Source organism: Halichoeres trimaculatus, unplaced genomic scaffold, assembly GCF_033239565.1.
Source record: "Halichoeres trimaculatus isolate MK-OKI-2021-1 unplaced genomic scaffold, fHalTri1.1 fHalTri1_scaffold_19, whole genome shotgun sequence".
Lineage (NCBI taxonomy): Eukaryota > Metazoa > Chordata > Actinopteri > Labriformes > Labridae > Halichoeres > Halichoeres trimaculatus.
The window spans coordinates 16,754,577-16,770,728 of NW_027437197.1; the positions used below are offsets into that span (position 1 = coordinate 16,754,577).

Consider the following 16,152-nt stretch of genomic DNA (forward strand, 5'->3'; position numbering starts at 1 on the left):
CCATTACTTAAACTTTGTGCAATGGTGCATGATATATCTTTGCTGCATTTAACCCAAATTGTTTATTGCATCCTTGTCAAACAGTGCCTAACTCAGACATATTTTAGTTAATTTTATATGTAGTGGGGATTTTAAAACTTGTTTTTATCAAATAAAGATTCAATGATGCAAATGAATGCAGATTTAGTATATTCTATTTTAGACAGCACAAATCTCTTTGTTAAAGAAAAGGAGGTGTTAGGTTATCTTGAATTTGCATACACTCCATCTTCTGTCAGTAGACAGGTAAAAATCCTAGATACTTTCAATGCATTCATTACAGAGAAATGGTAACAATATTTACAAATTTTTAATTTGCCTCAAGTTCATCTCCTGCATTATCACCCACGTCTGTTGTCTCCTTCATCCAAGCTCTCACTTTTATTAGATGTTTATGCAGCTTAGAAAAAAGTAGCATGGAAGACTCAAATATTTTTGGTTAAATACAAAAAACAAAAAAAACCATAGGAGTGTTATGTATCTCAGTAAGTAAACAGCATTTAGCAAATATAGGGGTTATGAAGTTTATTTGAGGGGAAATGGAGAATATTTTTTCTAAGTAATTCTTGCTCTGAGTTTGCAGAACATGTGGACTATAATTTCAGGTAACCAAAGCTGTTATAAAACAGTGTTACACATTTTAAAAAAAGAAATACAGATGTAGCTTGGGTCAAATCTTCTGAACCCCCAACCCCCACTTTCCATCTAAAAAGAGGAAAAGATGGAGCACAAGCCGGTCAGGAGACGAGATGTGGTTTCACACAAAAATAGTCAAATTATGAAATAGCAAGATGAGGAAAAAATAAACTAGCATCTGCTTGTGGTTAACAAAACATTGATCTGTCTCCAGACATTTTTCAAACCACAACAGCATGCGATTCTTTTCTTTTTTATTAGACAGGACTCTTGAATGCTTAACAGTTTCATGCTTCTCACTCAAGCAGATATTTCAAAATCTTCTTATAAGGCTTCAAAATGTAAAATATCTTTTTCTACCTTAAGTAAATGCAGTTTCAGTTTCATATCGAGTCAACAAATTACCTTTTTACAACAGCGCTTATCAATATCAAACAGATTAAAAGAGCTCGCTCATTTACTTAATGATACCAAACATACAGGACAGATTAAGAGTTCACTCAAGGGCACTTCTGTAACATCACTCAGTACTTCATGTTTATCTATTTGGTTCATGAAAACAACCTATCAGCACAAACATTAGGATGTTCCTGAAGCTGGTAAAACATTTGTCTTCTCCTGTAATTATTCTCTTATCAAACACCGTAACAACACACTGATCCCAGTTAACATCAAGCCTTAGTGGTGCTGGTCTTTGCTGGGAGCTCGCTGGTCTTCGGGCGTTTGGATTCTGGAGGCTGGCAGACTGGATCAGTGGGAGGAGATGGACGTTCTGAGAAGAAATAATTAAAAAAGCAGTTATATTAACAGATACCAAGTTATGTCACGTTTTTCAAGTATTGTGGTCCTCACAACAGAATGGACACTGGAGGCCAAACATGATGCTCCTTACTAACCGTGTTTAGCCTTCTCAGTGGACGAGGGAGTCCGGAAAAGTGAACTGACAGCTGGAGACCTGGTTGCAATGGGAGTCAAAGACACTCTCCTGTGTTAAAAACAGAAAGCACAAACAGTAAGAGGCTGAGTGCTGCATCCATGGAAAACAAAGTCAATCATTGTTCCACATTTTTGTTCTCAAATTTTAGTTTAATTCATTTTTTTCTTGGCCAAAATAATATTTGAGAAAGAAAATATTTTAAGTTACAAATACAAGTAAAACCAGAAGTGTGTGCAGGTCTTCTATTGTCCAAGCCGAGTCTGCCAGAGTGATTATTATTTTATAATCAGTGGGGGGTCCAACGAATCCCTCATACCAGACAGGGCTTTGTTCTCGCTGCCAGAGCTAAGCTCATGAGCAGCCAACAACAAAAATCACAACCTCAAGGCAACTTCTCCTTTTAGTCCTTCACTTCTAGAATAGATCTGAACTGAATTCATATATTATACAGATCATTTTTAAGAACACATCTTTCTCTTTGTTCTTCTCTTTGTCCACATCATCGATAGAGATAATCAGATTACTTTAATCAGGAGAGGAGGGGAGCAGGCGCTCTTTGTGTGGCTGCTTTCTCAGTTACATCACATTCAAATTCAAGTCTTTTCTTAAAATCTGTAGCTTACATCACATTGGGAAATTTAAAGGTAGAAATAAACAAAGTACAAAACAACAACAATGCCTTCAACTCTTTCGCCCTCTGCTGACTGATTTGTGTTAAGCGTTGCTGTATGTATGTTCATGATTTAACAGTCACAAAAAGGGTTTGGTTCAATAAAAGCTCTATAGTTTTTGTGATTACCTTGGTGTTGGTCCCTTGGGAGTTGTTGTTCCTTTAGGAGTTGTTCCTTTAGGGGTGGTGACCTCAGTAGCAGACGCACTGTTAAGGACCTTTGGGGTGGAAGGAGTGAGAGGAGTAAGGCGAGCTTTGATGTTGGAGGTGTTGGTAGGAGTAAGAGGAGCAGCACCGGGTTGGGGAGTTGTTGGAGCACTTGTGTTTCCAGATGTTGGAGTCTGAGGTGTGGATGGCGCTTTAGGTGTAGAGGGTTTCCCCCAGCCCTCCAGCGTGTTCAGGGTGATTCTGCGAGGCTGAGGTTTGGACTTGGCACTGGGAGTGCTCTTCTTCTCCTCTGGAGGGGTGACAGAGGGGGCGTCTTTGGCAGGGCAGGGTTGGGAAATGGGAGTTGGGGTTGGATTTGCTGACTGGGTCACAGGAGGTGATGTCCTTGCTGTTGATGACCTCTTGCCCTTCTTTTCCCCAGCAGTGTTTGGGGTGAAGAGCTCCAGGGTTGGGGGCTCCTTCAGAGGAGTGCCGAGCTCCCCGGGAGAAAAGGTCAGGAAGGAGCAGTAACCATCTGTGGAGGAAACCGCCAGGAAGGAGCCATCGCGAGACCTACAGAGGAAACAACAGGAAACATGTCTGTAAATGGAAGGTACTCAGATTTAATTCACTCTTCTCTTCTGAGGCCTTATAATGGAATATTTCTGCACAGGGGGCGGAGGATTGTGGTATTTGTTCTCATAACAGCATCAAAGAAATGTTTGAGAAAGCTAAATAACAAAAGAGAGGGCTCAGTTTTACCAGGTGACATCGCTGAGTGTGTGGTAGTGGATGTTAGACACCAGGCCAAAGGGAAGAGTCTGCTGCGTGTCGTACAGGCAGATGGCATCCTCCGACGCAACAGCAAACACCATTCGATACGGCAACTGGAACGTGTTAGGAAGAGTCTGAATGGAACCATCTGAGGACAAATAAGGAAGACATGCATGTCAAACAAAGAGCAGAGAATTAATCACTGAGAGCTTCATCTCTGTCTGGTGTTTAAGTTCGTACCTTCGCCTTTCTTGGTCCTCAGTTCAAAGTAGACAGGGCAGCAGCGCACAGCTAGGGTAGCTTTAGTCGGACACGGCAAATGTGCAATAGGTCTAAAACAGACAGACAAGAAGTCATGCATTAATCCACAGAGTTAAAACAAACTCATACTCAACAAAACAGAAAATTTATAACACTGACCTTTTAAGGCTCTTCCTGGAAAAGATGTAGGTGGTGTTTATGATGTTCTCTCCAACCTCCACACATCCAGCTGAGATTTGAAAGGGGAAATAAGAAATTACAAAAAATCTAATTGTCACTGGATTAATGTCAGGCCATGTTGTGTTTATACCTGGAGCGAGCAGGAAAGAGCCATCAGGAGTGAAAGAAAGACGGCGAAAAAATGACCTCATGCTGTCATCATGGAACATTCTGGACTGTTTGATCTGATACGACCAAGAGAGAAATGAAGCGCATAAATCACACATGATGAAAGAAGATGTCAATCCATTTCATAAGGTTGTTTTTTTTTTTTTTAACAATACTTTGATTCAATTATTCCTTAATGGACAAAATGTCCACTCACCTCTCCCTCTGCGAGTGGCCCTGAGCTCATTTTACTGACACAGAAAGCCTTCTTTTTGGTGTGAGTGCTGTACACACGCATCACTCTGTAAGTGAGGGATAAAAAAAACTGCTGTAAGCGCAAGGTTTTCCCAAACAGTCAGTGACTAACATTCAGGTCATAAAGGGTCATAAGGATTTGGTTTCTTACCTGTCACAGCTGAGAGTGGCTACATACTGCCCAAGAGGATCCCATGTCACTCCCTGCACGTAGCTCTTATGATCATTCAAGATACAAAGCTTTTGTCCTAAAAAAAAAAATCAACACAGTCAGTAAAAACTCAAAATGAGACGTAACGATGGCAGAAATTGAAGCTCAGCAAACCTTTGTTGATGTCCCACATGACGGCAGTATTGTCCACAGACCCAGACACCATGAAGTTTCCATCCTGTGTCCAGCAGATGTCGTACACGTCCTCAATGTGTCCCCTAAAGACAAATCATATGTGTAATTAATTTCAATATTTCAACAAAGTTGATCAGACAAAGTTGAGGAAAAAAAAACAAAAAACAAAACAAAAAGGGGGGTCCCCCACACGTAATAAACAAAAAGGGTGAAATCAATGTAAACTGAAAGAACAGAATCAAAGCAGAGGGGTAAAATGTGTACCTGAGGGTTTTTACCACCGACCAGCTCTCTTTGTTTAGCTGAGCATCTTCATCCTCCTGAAAAGCTGGCGCCTGCTCCGGCTCCTTTGAGTCGTTGAGCTTCCACAGCAGGATTGCGGCATCTATGTCAAGTAATTAAAAAAAAAGAAAAAGATGACCAATGAAGCTCTAGTAATATATACATTGTCCATAAATGTGGCTGAGCACACATTTTATCTTACATGTGAACAATGTGTGACATACCATCTCCTCCTGAGGCCAGCAGCTCTCCATTAGGGCTGAAGCGGACTACGTTTACAGCCTTTGTGTGTCTTGCCAGATTGGACAGAAACCCCACCACAGCTTTCCCGTCTGGACCTGTGTCTACCTGCCACAGCTACATTGACATCAGGTAAAATATAAGTAAACTCAAAGGCCTTGATAAATATGACAATTTTGCAAAAATTGTTAAAAACCGCCTTGCCAAAGACTAGTATCACAGTCGTAAATGTTTCAAAGGCAGTAGTATGAAGATATTCGAGCTTTTTTCCGGTAACGTTTTAAACCATCTTAATTGTGGCAGTAATTTGCTCCGTGTAACGACTTTACACCAAGCATCTGTCTGGGTACATATATGGACGCAATGTATCTTAAAGTGACTGTATACTGTTGTGTTTATGGCCGTCTGTTTACTCACCCTAACTGTTGTGTCCACTCCAGCTGTAGCCAGCCGATTGATGCGCCCTTCAGAGCTGTGCTGGAAGTCCAAACTATAGACTGGCTCTTTGTTGTGCCATGCAATCTCACATGTTATGACCTTCATGTTTTAAATATCTGAAGCCAATGAAAGGAAATAAAAACAACATACACATAGATATTTAGACGCTTCTCAGCTTGCTTTTCAGTTAATCAGCCGACACAGACTTTTATCCATAAATGCTAAACAAAGCAGACCTTGTTTCAACGATAATACACAGAAAAAAAAGTTATGAGTTGGTCACCAAACTGCTGCAGCTGTGAGAGGCAGGTTAGCTTACACCGTTAGCAATACTCTTAGCGGTTTTGTTGACAGAGGAACAGACAGAAACAGTATTCAAATCCAAACCACCTGCTTGAAACTAGTTTTCTTTGCAAACCGGATATATTTTCATCAAAGTAAGGTTTTCTCCCCGTAAATGTATTCTTTTACCTCTTCTCTTGTCCTCCTGAGGTAATCAGTGATTTCCCGCGTACAATTTGTTCGAAACTTCCGCACTCTGCACTACGTAAAGTCCGCTGCAGTGATTGGTCCAAAACGCGAAAGAGGAGATGACGTCAGGAAGCACCCCGACGCAAACGACGTAGCTGCGTAACATACTTTGAATGTTGCGTGGCTTAGGGCGCATTAGTGATGGATGAATTTGAGCTTGTCTGGAAATATTATCTTCGTATGCGATAGCAGTAGTAAAGCCAGTAGTTTACATACACAAATGTAAATATACAAACAACAAATTACTTTGTGACAGCAAAGTAAATAGAACTCAACCATTTAGTCACATCTTTTATTGTTAAATTTAAAAAAGGAGTCAAACAGTGGATGTTTGCAGTGAGCTTCATCTTTAACATGTAATAACAATTCTACAGAGGAGAACTTTACAGTTCTCTCTTCTGTAATAGACAAAAACATTTTACATAGTAAAAATCTCCCCACAGACAATAAGAGAAAAACACAGATATTAGAGGGAAAACCCTGATTTTTCAGTTCCTAGTTATAACCTCAGTAACCTTAGGTACCATTACCTATTTTGCTGCCATTAAAAGTATCGTATGAACAATAGGATGCATACTTATCAGAACAATGAAACCATACCAGACGGTGTAATTACTATGAGCAAATGTTGGTTATACAAGGGACAGACCTAACACAGTATGCAACTAACATCTCCAAGTAAAGACTGTTTATGGTTACAGACAGACTGCAAATGAATTGCTAATTGTTTATTACATGTGATTGGTTCAATTATAGTTAAAACCATGGAAAATAATCAAGCTATCATAGCAAGATAAAGAATCTGAGTTAACCATGATGCACAAAAAAACAGATACACCACAAAAAAAGTCAACAAGAGCAGTGAGGCTAACCAACAAACTGTCATAGATTTGTTATTGCATCAATCACCATGATGCTGCTATCGAACAATCAAAAAAGACAAAAGTAAATAAAATATTAATTTATTTACACTGTGAGATTTCTTCATTTACATTTCTTACGCTGAAAGTACAAGTTCTTTCATTTCAATTCATACAAAAACTGTACATGTGCGCACTTCAAATAAATACAGTTTAGCCTCCCATTGTTATAACATTGTTGCATTGATAATGTACCATAGTCAAAGCTCAAATATTTACCCAAATGGCTTTAAGAATAAGATTTGTTTTTTTTATGGGATACTTAAGTTTGCATTCAGCCCCTGTTCACACAGCACCTGTTCTAGGATTTCATCTATGACATTACACTCATAATTCACTTGGCCCAGATCCAGAGCAGGCACATAAGTGAGGAGAAGGCGTCCAATGTTGTGTCGGAGCTCGATCAAACTGGAAGAGATAAAAACAGGGAACATCAGATTTTCATTGCTGCTTTGATCTTTCTGACTGTGACATTTCATTTAATGTGAAAAAGAAGTGATTTGACATAAACCCAACCTTCTGGAAGTATCCGATCTTGAATCTGTCTGTCCCTGGTCCTCCTGATCTGTTTGTACAGAAGACTCTGAGGCTCTGCAAGGAGGTATGCCTCTCTCTTGTGCGTTGTCCCTTTGCTGCTGCAGGCTCATCTTGAGCTCCTCACACTGCGATGCCAGGTTTGCCCTTTCCTCCTCCAGGCTGTCCAACTGTTGGGGTAAAAAAACGGCAAGCCCAAGAGGATAGGAAATAAAATTTAATCACAAGCCATTGGTCTAGCTGTGAAAGGCACAAGTCTCTTTACACCAAAGAGCTGGCTTGCATTACTCAAAGACTTTTCTAATTTTAGCTTTTTCACTGACTTTCATATCTTCTGATTTCACACTTAGTTCACGTGATCCTTTAGTTTGTTAAAAAAGACAATGTGATGGGAAAAAAAATCCTTTGTTACATGTGAGGTTTGTGGGGATCAAACACAAGCTTCTATGCTCAATCACATCAAGTTTTTAATAAAATATCTTTTAATGAGTCAATGGCTTGCAAACTGTACATTGCTTTGGACAAAAGTGTCTGCTAAATGAAATTGTAGAGCTGTCCAGACTGATGACAGCAAACATACTAACCCGTGAGAGCATCTCAGTCCTTTCCTTGTTCCTCTGATCCAGCTCCCTGAGCAGGCTGTCTACATGCACCGCTATTTCATCCAAATCCTGTTCTTGTTTGTGAGTAGTACTGGGCTTGGTCTCAGCAGCTGTGAGTAAACTCTCTTTGTCTCTGATCAACTCATCAACTTTCTGTTTGGCCTTCTCAAACAGGTTTTTGTAGCGGTTTTCCTCCTCCCTTTCCTGCGTCTGGACGGCTTGGTGACAGGACTCCTTCTTCACTGTGATCTGAGTCAGTTCCTGCAGTCTGTCCTGCGTGTCCCTCAGTTCACAGGTCAGTTTATGGACCTGCTCTTTAAGGGAGTCTCTCTCCTGAGCTGTAGACTGCATGAGCTCCAGAAGCTGGTCTTGCTGTTCCTGTACCTCAGTAATACTGGGGAAGTAAACTGGAGACTCTCTTAAGGCGTCTGCACAGGATGGTCCAGCACTGTCCCCATTAACTGGATGATTTTCCTCTGTACTGCAGACCTCTACTTTAACATTTCCATTCTCTTCTTTACTGTCACCATTTGATACACTCTCCCCTGTACTCTCCTCCTGCTTTGTTTGGTTCTGGGATTCCTCCTCGTTCTTCACTCCTGGTGCTTCTGTCTGAGTTGTAATGTTAGCATGGTTTGGAAGACAAGCAGGGGTAGGGTTTGCCCTGACAGTCACACTGCTTGTTCCTGCATCATGGGTCTCCATGGCATCGTCCAGAGCAGCGTCATCATTGCACTCCAACAGCAAGTTGACATTGGCATCACTTTGCTCTTTCTCTTCCTTCACTTTAGTCAAGTCATAGCTTTCGATTTTTGGCTTAGGGGTACTGGCAGTCTCCAGGATGAAGATGTCATCGTCGGTTTCATCACTATCATCACCATCATTGAGGGGAGGTGCAGGTGGGGGACTTTGTGGACCAACATCTAGTGATATGGATGTTGCCAGGCTGGGCTGGCGGATGTCGTTCTCTCTCGGTCTTTTGGGAGTTGTTGTTAGAGGGGAATTTGTTGCTCTTTTCCTCCTTCAGAGCAAAGAAAACAATATAAACAGATTTCCAGGAGACATTAAAGACGATCAATGTCAGATCACATTACAACAACCATCATACCTTAGATGGCCAGCTGACAGTGAGCATACACCGGTGATAACTGGGAGACCACTGACATCAGGGGAGCCACAGGCTGAAGAAACACAGGAGATGGGCGTGATTTTAATCTAAAAGTTTCTACCACTTTTTGTCTCTTTCTCTTCTTCACATGCTTGAGTAGTTTTCTTGCCTGATTGTGAGACCACAGAGGTTCTAAGTGAAGGAGAGGAACCTGTCGCAGCACGTCCACGTGGTGTCCTCTGGGCCGGAGAATAGGAGGGGGACTGGACAATCTAACAACAACACAGGGAAAATTTAATTTGTAACGATTAATTCTTCTTAACAACATCCAAGCTTCATAAACTTCATAACCCCTCCTTTGTGTTAAAACACACTTTTTCACGCAGCTGCAGCTCCCTCTCTAGGTTTTTTTTCTGCTGCATGAGAGCCTGGTTCTCTTTGGCGAGATCAGCCAAACGCTGTGCTTCCTGACGCTTTCGCTCCTCCTCCTCCTGTTAAAAGAAAAGAACAACACAGACAGACATGACTCTTCATGCAAGCAGGAACACAATTCTCTTAATTGAATCTGGAGGTGATGCAGTTGTAAACAGAAAGAAACATGGCAAATTATCAAAAACTAAACGTTGTGTCTTTACCTTTCTCCTCTTTCGTTCTTCTATCTGTCTGGTAGCCCTCTCACTGTGAAAAAAACATAAAGTCACTAAAGCTATTGGTTATGAGTGGATGAGTTTCTCAGCATGTTTGGCAAATTACTTCTTTAATGAAGATTATCAACTATAAAATACATAAACACATAAATAAAAATATCTAACTGGGTTAAAATCCTCTATCATAAATGTTGATGTGTTTTTTTGGGACTCACTGCTGTTTGTAAGTCTTGCGGTATGTGGGCTGCTCATCATCTGAGTCCTCAGGTTCCTCTTCTGCATTACAGCTCCTGGAAAGGCAAATTCAGCAGAGTTCAATGTACACACTCTTATGTCTAAATCAGAAGACTTGAAACCGACTTGAGGTCACACTTGAAGTGACCTGTGCTGATGTGTTGCAGTTAAAGATACTTTATTGATCTAAGTATGAGTTATATAAACAAATATTTGACCAGATTTATAAATGCGTAGGAGGGTTTTTGCTCATTTAGGGACGACTGAGGGAATATTTTAAAGAATACGTGTTCTCTGATATCTTGTTTTTGACGCCACCCTCCCTACCTGAACTGAGGATCTGGGTTCAAACGGCAGAACCATTCTTCTGGCAGCAAGCTGGGGTCAATCCCATCAGGAAGTTTGCGCCAGCGTGAACAGTCATTACACTGCACCCAGTTCTGATCCGGTCGTTTGCTGAGGAAATAAAAATAAATACAATTTTGATATCATGACAGAATTTTACAATATTAGACTGAGAGATATGAGGAGTTCAATCACAGGAAAAAGTACTGACTCAGCGTCTTCTATTGGTATGTTGTTGTTTGGATCCTCTCGTTGTTTCTTGTGGCGGATTTCTTGCCAGTACTCTTCCAGTTTGATCCCCAGATTAGTAATAGTTTTCCTGCAACCAGAATAATTCAAAAATGAGTCAAGAAATCTTCAGACTTGTATGTTTGAGATAAGATTGTAATTTGAGGTAAGATGATAACTTATTGTGAACTCAACCAAACACACAAAAACTAAACCAGTGCTCTCACCTGTACTTATCCGTCTCATTGAAGCTTTGTTTGTTGTGAGTCGGTTCCAGAAAGTGACCGCACTCTATGATTCCGATAACCCCAACACCTTTGTTGTTTGCCTGTAGATGAAAAATGCATTTAATGAAGTAGAAACTCTTTAAACTATCTTTAAACCAAGTAAAACAGAACTCACCTTTAGCTGGCAGCCTACACGCTCATACGCTTTGATGAGCCGGTTCTTGTGATACATCATGACCCCGTACTGCTCTTTACTCTTGGTGTTGTAACCAAAAGTGATCGGAATGGGCTTGTTGTTCTGAAACAACACAAAGGGAAAATGTCAGGAGCAAAAACACGAACATTTGGGACACAAGTGAAACAGATCTGACTTTCCTCAAAACAAATTTTAAATAGAAATGAATTCAAACATACCAGAAAAGCAGGCTTGTAGGTGTCTTTTCTGACAAACGCCAGACTCTTTGAAATGAGCACAGATTTCACTTTTTGGCCACGAATGATGATCTGCATCCGAGGCTTCAAGTAGAGAATACTGCAATAAGCCTGTAGGTATAAAACATGGTGAGAGTTGCAGAGAGTGAGTGAGACAGCTTGATGTAGTTTCAAGAAGCCGAATCAGCAGTTTGATTTCCCCTCTTCTTCAAATAACTCAGAAATGATTCTTCCGAACTCCAAGGTAACCAAACATTTTGAAAGTAGTTTCCTCCTTACATTCCAAGAAAATCAGTCTGTTTTTTAAGCCAGAGTTTAGTCTCTGTGTTACACACTGTTTACAGTGAAGCTGCAAACCAAATACAGATATTTGTGTGACATTTTCACAATTTCTTCATAAACAAGCAGATAAGTTGAAGAAGTGATACAGAAGAAAAACTATGGCTTCCTACCCGCAGTGAGTAAAAACTCTCAGGGACGTGTGAAGAGATTCTGCCTGGCTGTGGATCATTTTCATTCATGGGCTCGTAGAAATCCGACGGAATCCTGATGTCATATCGGTCCGTCTCAAAATCAAACTCAGTTGTTCCAGTCGAAGTCCTGTTTGAGAAAGTTCAATGTGCAGGTGAAAGGCTTGTTTTATTGACTTTTTGCATGTGGCTTTTAAAGGAACAAGACACTTATGCAGGTGATGTATCTTATACTTAATCATTTCGAAATTTTCACTGAGCAAGGTAATATGAAAAAAGCGTGTGCACAAACTTTCGGAGATTCCAGATGATGATCCGTGAGCCAGTTTTACTTGTAGACCAGGCAGAGCTGATGGCACTTATCTCAACAAGCAGCTCTTCCTTAGTCTTGAAAGGAGAATAAGTCAGGATGTCCTTCAGACTGGTTTGCTGCTCGTCACTCACACTAAGTGAAGATGAAGTTAAGGATCACTTCGGATAAAAAATAAACACTAGATTCGTTAAATATTTTCTTTTTCTGTGGTGCATTGTGCCTCATTACAAAAGGATATTTTTGTCTGTTCCATTCTGTTGAAAGCAGACGATGGGTACAACAACTTGCTTTGCTCCAATTGCTTCCAGGTATGTCTGAGAAAGCATCCCGACGCAGGACGTCCTTTTTGACTTGGAGAAGACGATGGCGTCTCTGCCAAGACGCATGGATCCAGACTTGAACCCGTTGCCATACATACCAATTGGCTTCACACCTTTGACAGCAGTCTTGTCACTGTAGCCAAAGCTTAAAGAACAAAACATGAACACATTCATCACTGGAAAGATTTGTAAAAGGAACATTATGAGAGAATGAAAATAACTTTTTAATGATAGAGACATTTATAGCTTGTTGTCTGTACCTGAGCATCTTATGCATGGTTTCAGTCTCAAGTCCATTCCCACTGTCCATAAAGATGAGACAGTCTTCTCCTTGGATCACAGTCTTATCAATCCAGAAATGTTTGGCACTGACATCCGGATCAAAGGCATTGTCTGTTGAATGAATCAATTTGCAGTGTCAACTTACAAACTACAGTGGTGTAGAAGTTAGGAAAGGATCATGTTTGCTCTGAATTGTTGGAACAGTGTGATCAGTGATCGATCATAACAAGAAAAAAAACAGAATCATCTGGGTGGAGTGCTTTTTTGAATGCCACTTTTAATGATTGCTTGAAGCTGGGTGTAGCTGAATGTATCTTTGGGTGGAGACATAAAGGATTGTAATGTATTCCACAAAATGTGGAAGTGTGTACCTCTTACGACAGACCTTTAGGCTAAGGTTGGCCCAACACTAGACGTCACTTAGTCATAATTAAGGCCTGACACAAGATAGTTATGTAACTAATTGCACTGGCCTTGATTACCGACTCAACAAAAAAGAAACACCTGTTGTTGGTACTTTGATTTTCATACAAACCAAATACATTTTAGTCCAAGTACGCACAATCTATAACGCCATACATCATGTAGGCTACCACAACATCAATTTCTGTACGCTGACTTTCTCAAAACATTCATGCGGTGTAACCTCAATCTGTGGTTACGCAGATCATCAATGTGAGTGTCTGTGAGGACTATAAGGGCAGGACAAGTGGAGAGTGCTATTGTTACAAAAGTGTGGATCAACTCATCTCTGTGGGAAAAAAACAGTTTCTTGCATAGCCTAAAGTATTGATCCTGTGTGCGATAAAAAATAAGAATACTTTGTTTTCATATTTTATAATGAGACTAATTTTGGACAAATATCTACCAATCTACCAAAATCTGACACTTTGAAGGGATTATTTGGACCCCATACTTTTTAATTCCATTGTAAATGTTGAAACATAAAAAGAATGGGGTCCAAAAACCTGAATTACTTATGATAGGAAATTGTGGGATCATTTCATGAATTCCACTTTGCTCAGAGAGCATATCTCCCTCTGGTTTAAACCTGTAAAATAGGCCATTGACCTATGGGGAACCCACCTGGTGAGTTTAGGAGAAATTGTGTATTCTGTAACCTAGATATACTCTGAGATCTTAGATACTATTCACGCTGTGCTAGATGCCTTCCACTCTGTGCTACTCCCTATATTATGATATATCATGCATGGTAAGAAACAAAATAAAATGAAAAAGGTTATGAACTGAGGTCTGCATGAGCCTGATTTGATAAACTAAGGCCGGTATGGGCCTAGTTTTTACTAGAAAGGTTAGAACGTCTGGATACCATTAAAACTGGAGATTGATAGGAGGACAATGACGGACACAGGACACCATTAGAATCGCACATATGTAAAGGAGGGGCTCCATACATCTATAGTCTGACTGGACCTTATTAAAAACACAGGTAATACCATTGATAAAACTATAAGAGGGCGTAGAACCACCCCCTTTTTTAAAATGTATAAAGAGTGGTGTTTGTCGTTGTCGTCAGTTAATTCTCACAAGCTTTGTTAATCTTTTTGCTGAATAAGGTGCTTTTGGATGCAACCTGGAAAGTTTTTTTTCCTTTTGATTCTTGACTTTTGAGTGGACCTGAAGCTACAGAGATGTCAGATAGCCTCGGGAGACAGAGCCAGGACTCAACAAAATAATCGCGCTAAACTGAAACTCTTAACTGAAACCAAAGCATGTTTCTTTCAACTGTTGCTTCTTTCGGTTCAGTTATACAGTATGTGCTGCTTGTGGATTTGTTGTATGAAAGCGATACCACACTTGAGGTTGTGCTGATGCATTGACTAACCACACAGCTATTATTTGGTGATATTCAGGAGAACATCACTCACTTGTGCTATAATGTTGACTTAAGTATCGATTTCCCTTACAGTATATTTGTATCGTTCAGAACATTTTGAGATTACTCTGCAAAAACATGTAAATTAATTCAATTTTTAGATACAGCAAATATCCCGAGGTGGTTAATACATTCAGGACAGTTAGATTTCACTCAATTTTTCACATTAACCAGGGACCTCGATAATGGTACATTTAAAAACTGAACCAAGAAACGAAAGTGAAAGGAAATATAGTTTGAACAATGGCTTACCAATGAGCTCAGCTATGGCACTGAAGGGCCAGGTGTGGCTGGTGGAATTTGTATGAAGAAACTTGGGACAGAGCTGCAAATTATAGAAAGAGAGAGAAAGAGAGAATTATGAAGCACAGCTTGGCAGTTAGACAATTCCCATCGACTCTGCGTAAAAAGGGGGCTAACCCAGCGTATGGATACGATACAATATGGATATCCAAACCCATGTCCATTGGGTTACATCGTAACTATTATACTCAGAGTAAAGTAAAGTGCTGTAAAGTTAAAAGGATTGCCGTAGTGCAGCTTGTGACTGAAGCAGAGGACCAAAACAACGACAACTGCAGTACGGAAAGTAAGCGCTAAGCGCTAACACCGGACTTCACCGGTACACACCTATAACACCATAACACTGGTCTATCAATTCTGTGCAAACCTTACAACTCTCTTTTTGATTCTAAAATACAGCTGTAATGAATAATGGCTAATTTTAAACCAAATTATCACATAAAACATTTGTTTACCAGCTTCGGCGCCTTTAAACGCTCCAACATCTAGCTGTGAGGAGTGACCGTACTTACTAAACATGTATAAAAGTGTGCGCATACACTACATTAAAGGTTTTTAAATATATATTACTATTTTAATTGTTGGTGGAACAAAAAAACTGAAATAATCGCTAATTTTCTACTTACTGTGCAAAGCGGCACACCGCGCTCCGCTTGCGCCGCCATGTTTGTAGGGTGAGCGTTTTCATCTTCTTCGGCACCCGTAGATCAGTCTATTGGTACACTAAATGCTACACAGATGTACTGCTGCCCCCTAACGTCGGTTAACGACATTGACTCAACCTACAATCAAGAAATAATAGACCGTCTTGCACATGTCTAAGTGTAAAACTGACTGAATCATGGGTTTATGATGTCTGGGTTTTTTATACATTCTAATCAGGGGAATAGTTCATGACATAAGGGCCATGCAGGAGAGCATAATGGATTTTTTTTTCAGCAAACCCAATCAAATTACAAGGTCAAGATTCATAAGAAAAAATCCCTGCACCTTTACTGTTATACTATTATAAGGAGTAACCTAGCACTAAACTCCATTATAAAAGCAAATAAATTCTTGCACTGATATTTTTCACCCATTAATTTACCAAAAGGGAATTGAACAAACCTTTCCAGGGCCCCTTTTTCTTGGACACATCTCAAAAACCCACACTTTTAAAAAATGCTTAACATAAAGGCTACTTAAATTGCCCCTTAAATCAAGCCATAATATTTTCTAATATCCCCAGAAATTCAGCAGAAAAAGAAGGCAAATATATTCTGTATTTCAGCTTTATATTTAATAAGTCTTTTTCCTGCTAATTGAAACATGACATGGTCCTTTTAACATCCAAAATAAATTACTTAGGCATTAAAGTGATACTCCGGGATGGAACAAGTTGGGTCCTATCACAAGGTTTAGGGCAGG

At 40.1% G+C, this 16,152-nt stretch overlaps 2 protein-coding genes across 4 annotated transcripts; both read right to left on the minus strand.

Moving 5' to 3' along the window:
- Window positions 1–523: 523 nt before the first annotated feature.
- chaf1b (chromatin assembly factor 1, subunit B) lies at window positions 524–5,925 on the minus strand. Of its 2 annotated transcripts, none has more exons than XM_074694109.1 (14): window positions 5,824–5,925; window positions 5,332–5,468; window positions 4,899–5,031; window positions 4,657–4,777; window positions 4,372–4,475; window positions 4,198–4,294; window positions 4,009–4,093; window positions 3,775–3,868; window positions 3,624–3,693; window positions 3,444–3,535; window positions 3,192–3,351; window positions 2,412–3,002; window positions 1,572–1,660; window positions 524–1,447 (listed from the first exon to the last, which is right to left on the minus strand). In XM_074694109.1, the coding sequence occupies exons 2-14, from the start codon at window positions 5,455–5,457 to the stop codon at window positions 1,347–1,349; spliced, it is 1,863 nt and encodes a 620-aa protein (XP_074550210.1). In that variant the 5' UTR covers window positions 5,458–5,468; window positions 5,824–5,925; the 3' UTR covers window positions 524–1,346. The 2 variants fall into 2 exon arrangements, with proteins under 2 accessions (XP_074550210.1, XP_074550211.1); XM_074694110.1 differs by lacking the exon at window positions 5,824–5,925 and adding an exon at window positions 5,743–5,811.
- Window positions 5,926–6,209: 284 nt separating this feature from the next.
- Window positions 6,210–15,432, minus strand: morc3a (MORC family CW-type zinc finger 3a). 2 transcript variants are annotated; one of them, XM_074695431.1, is made up of 19 exons: window positions 15,372–15,432; window positions 14,695–14,767; window positions 12,524–12,656; window positions 12,182–12,408; window positions 11,923–12,079; window positions 11,613–11,760; window positions 11,143–11,271; window positions 10,904–11,026; window positions 10,729–10,829; window positions 10,485–10,592; window positions 10,256–10,384; window positions 9,910–9,984; window positions 9,683–9,725; window positions 9,422–9,538; window positions 9,217–9,319; window positions 9,048–9,120; window positions 7,922–8,960; window positions 7,320–7,507; window positions 6,210–7,211 (listed from the first exon to the last, which is right to left on the minus strand). In XM_074695431.1, the coding sequence occupies exons 1-19, from the start codon at window positions 15,408–15,410 to the stop codon at window positions 7,055–7,057; spliced, it is 3,162 nt and encodes a 1,053-aa protein (XP_074551532.1). In that variant the 5' UTR covers window positions 15,411–15,432; the 3' UTR covers window positions 6,210–7,054. The 2 variants fall into 2 exon arrangements, with proteins under 2 accessions (XP_074551532.1, XP_074551533.1); XM_074695432.1 differs by lacking the exon at window positions 15,372–15,432 and adding an exon at window positions 15,201–15,360.
- Between the last annotated feature and the right edge of the window lie 720 nt (window positions 15,433–16,152).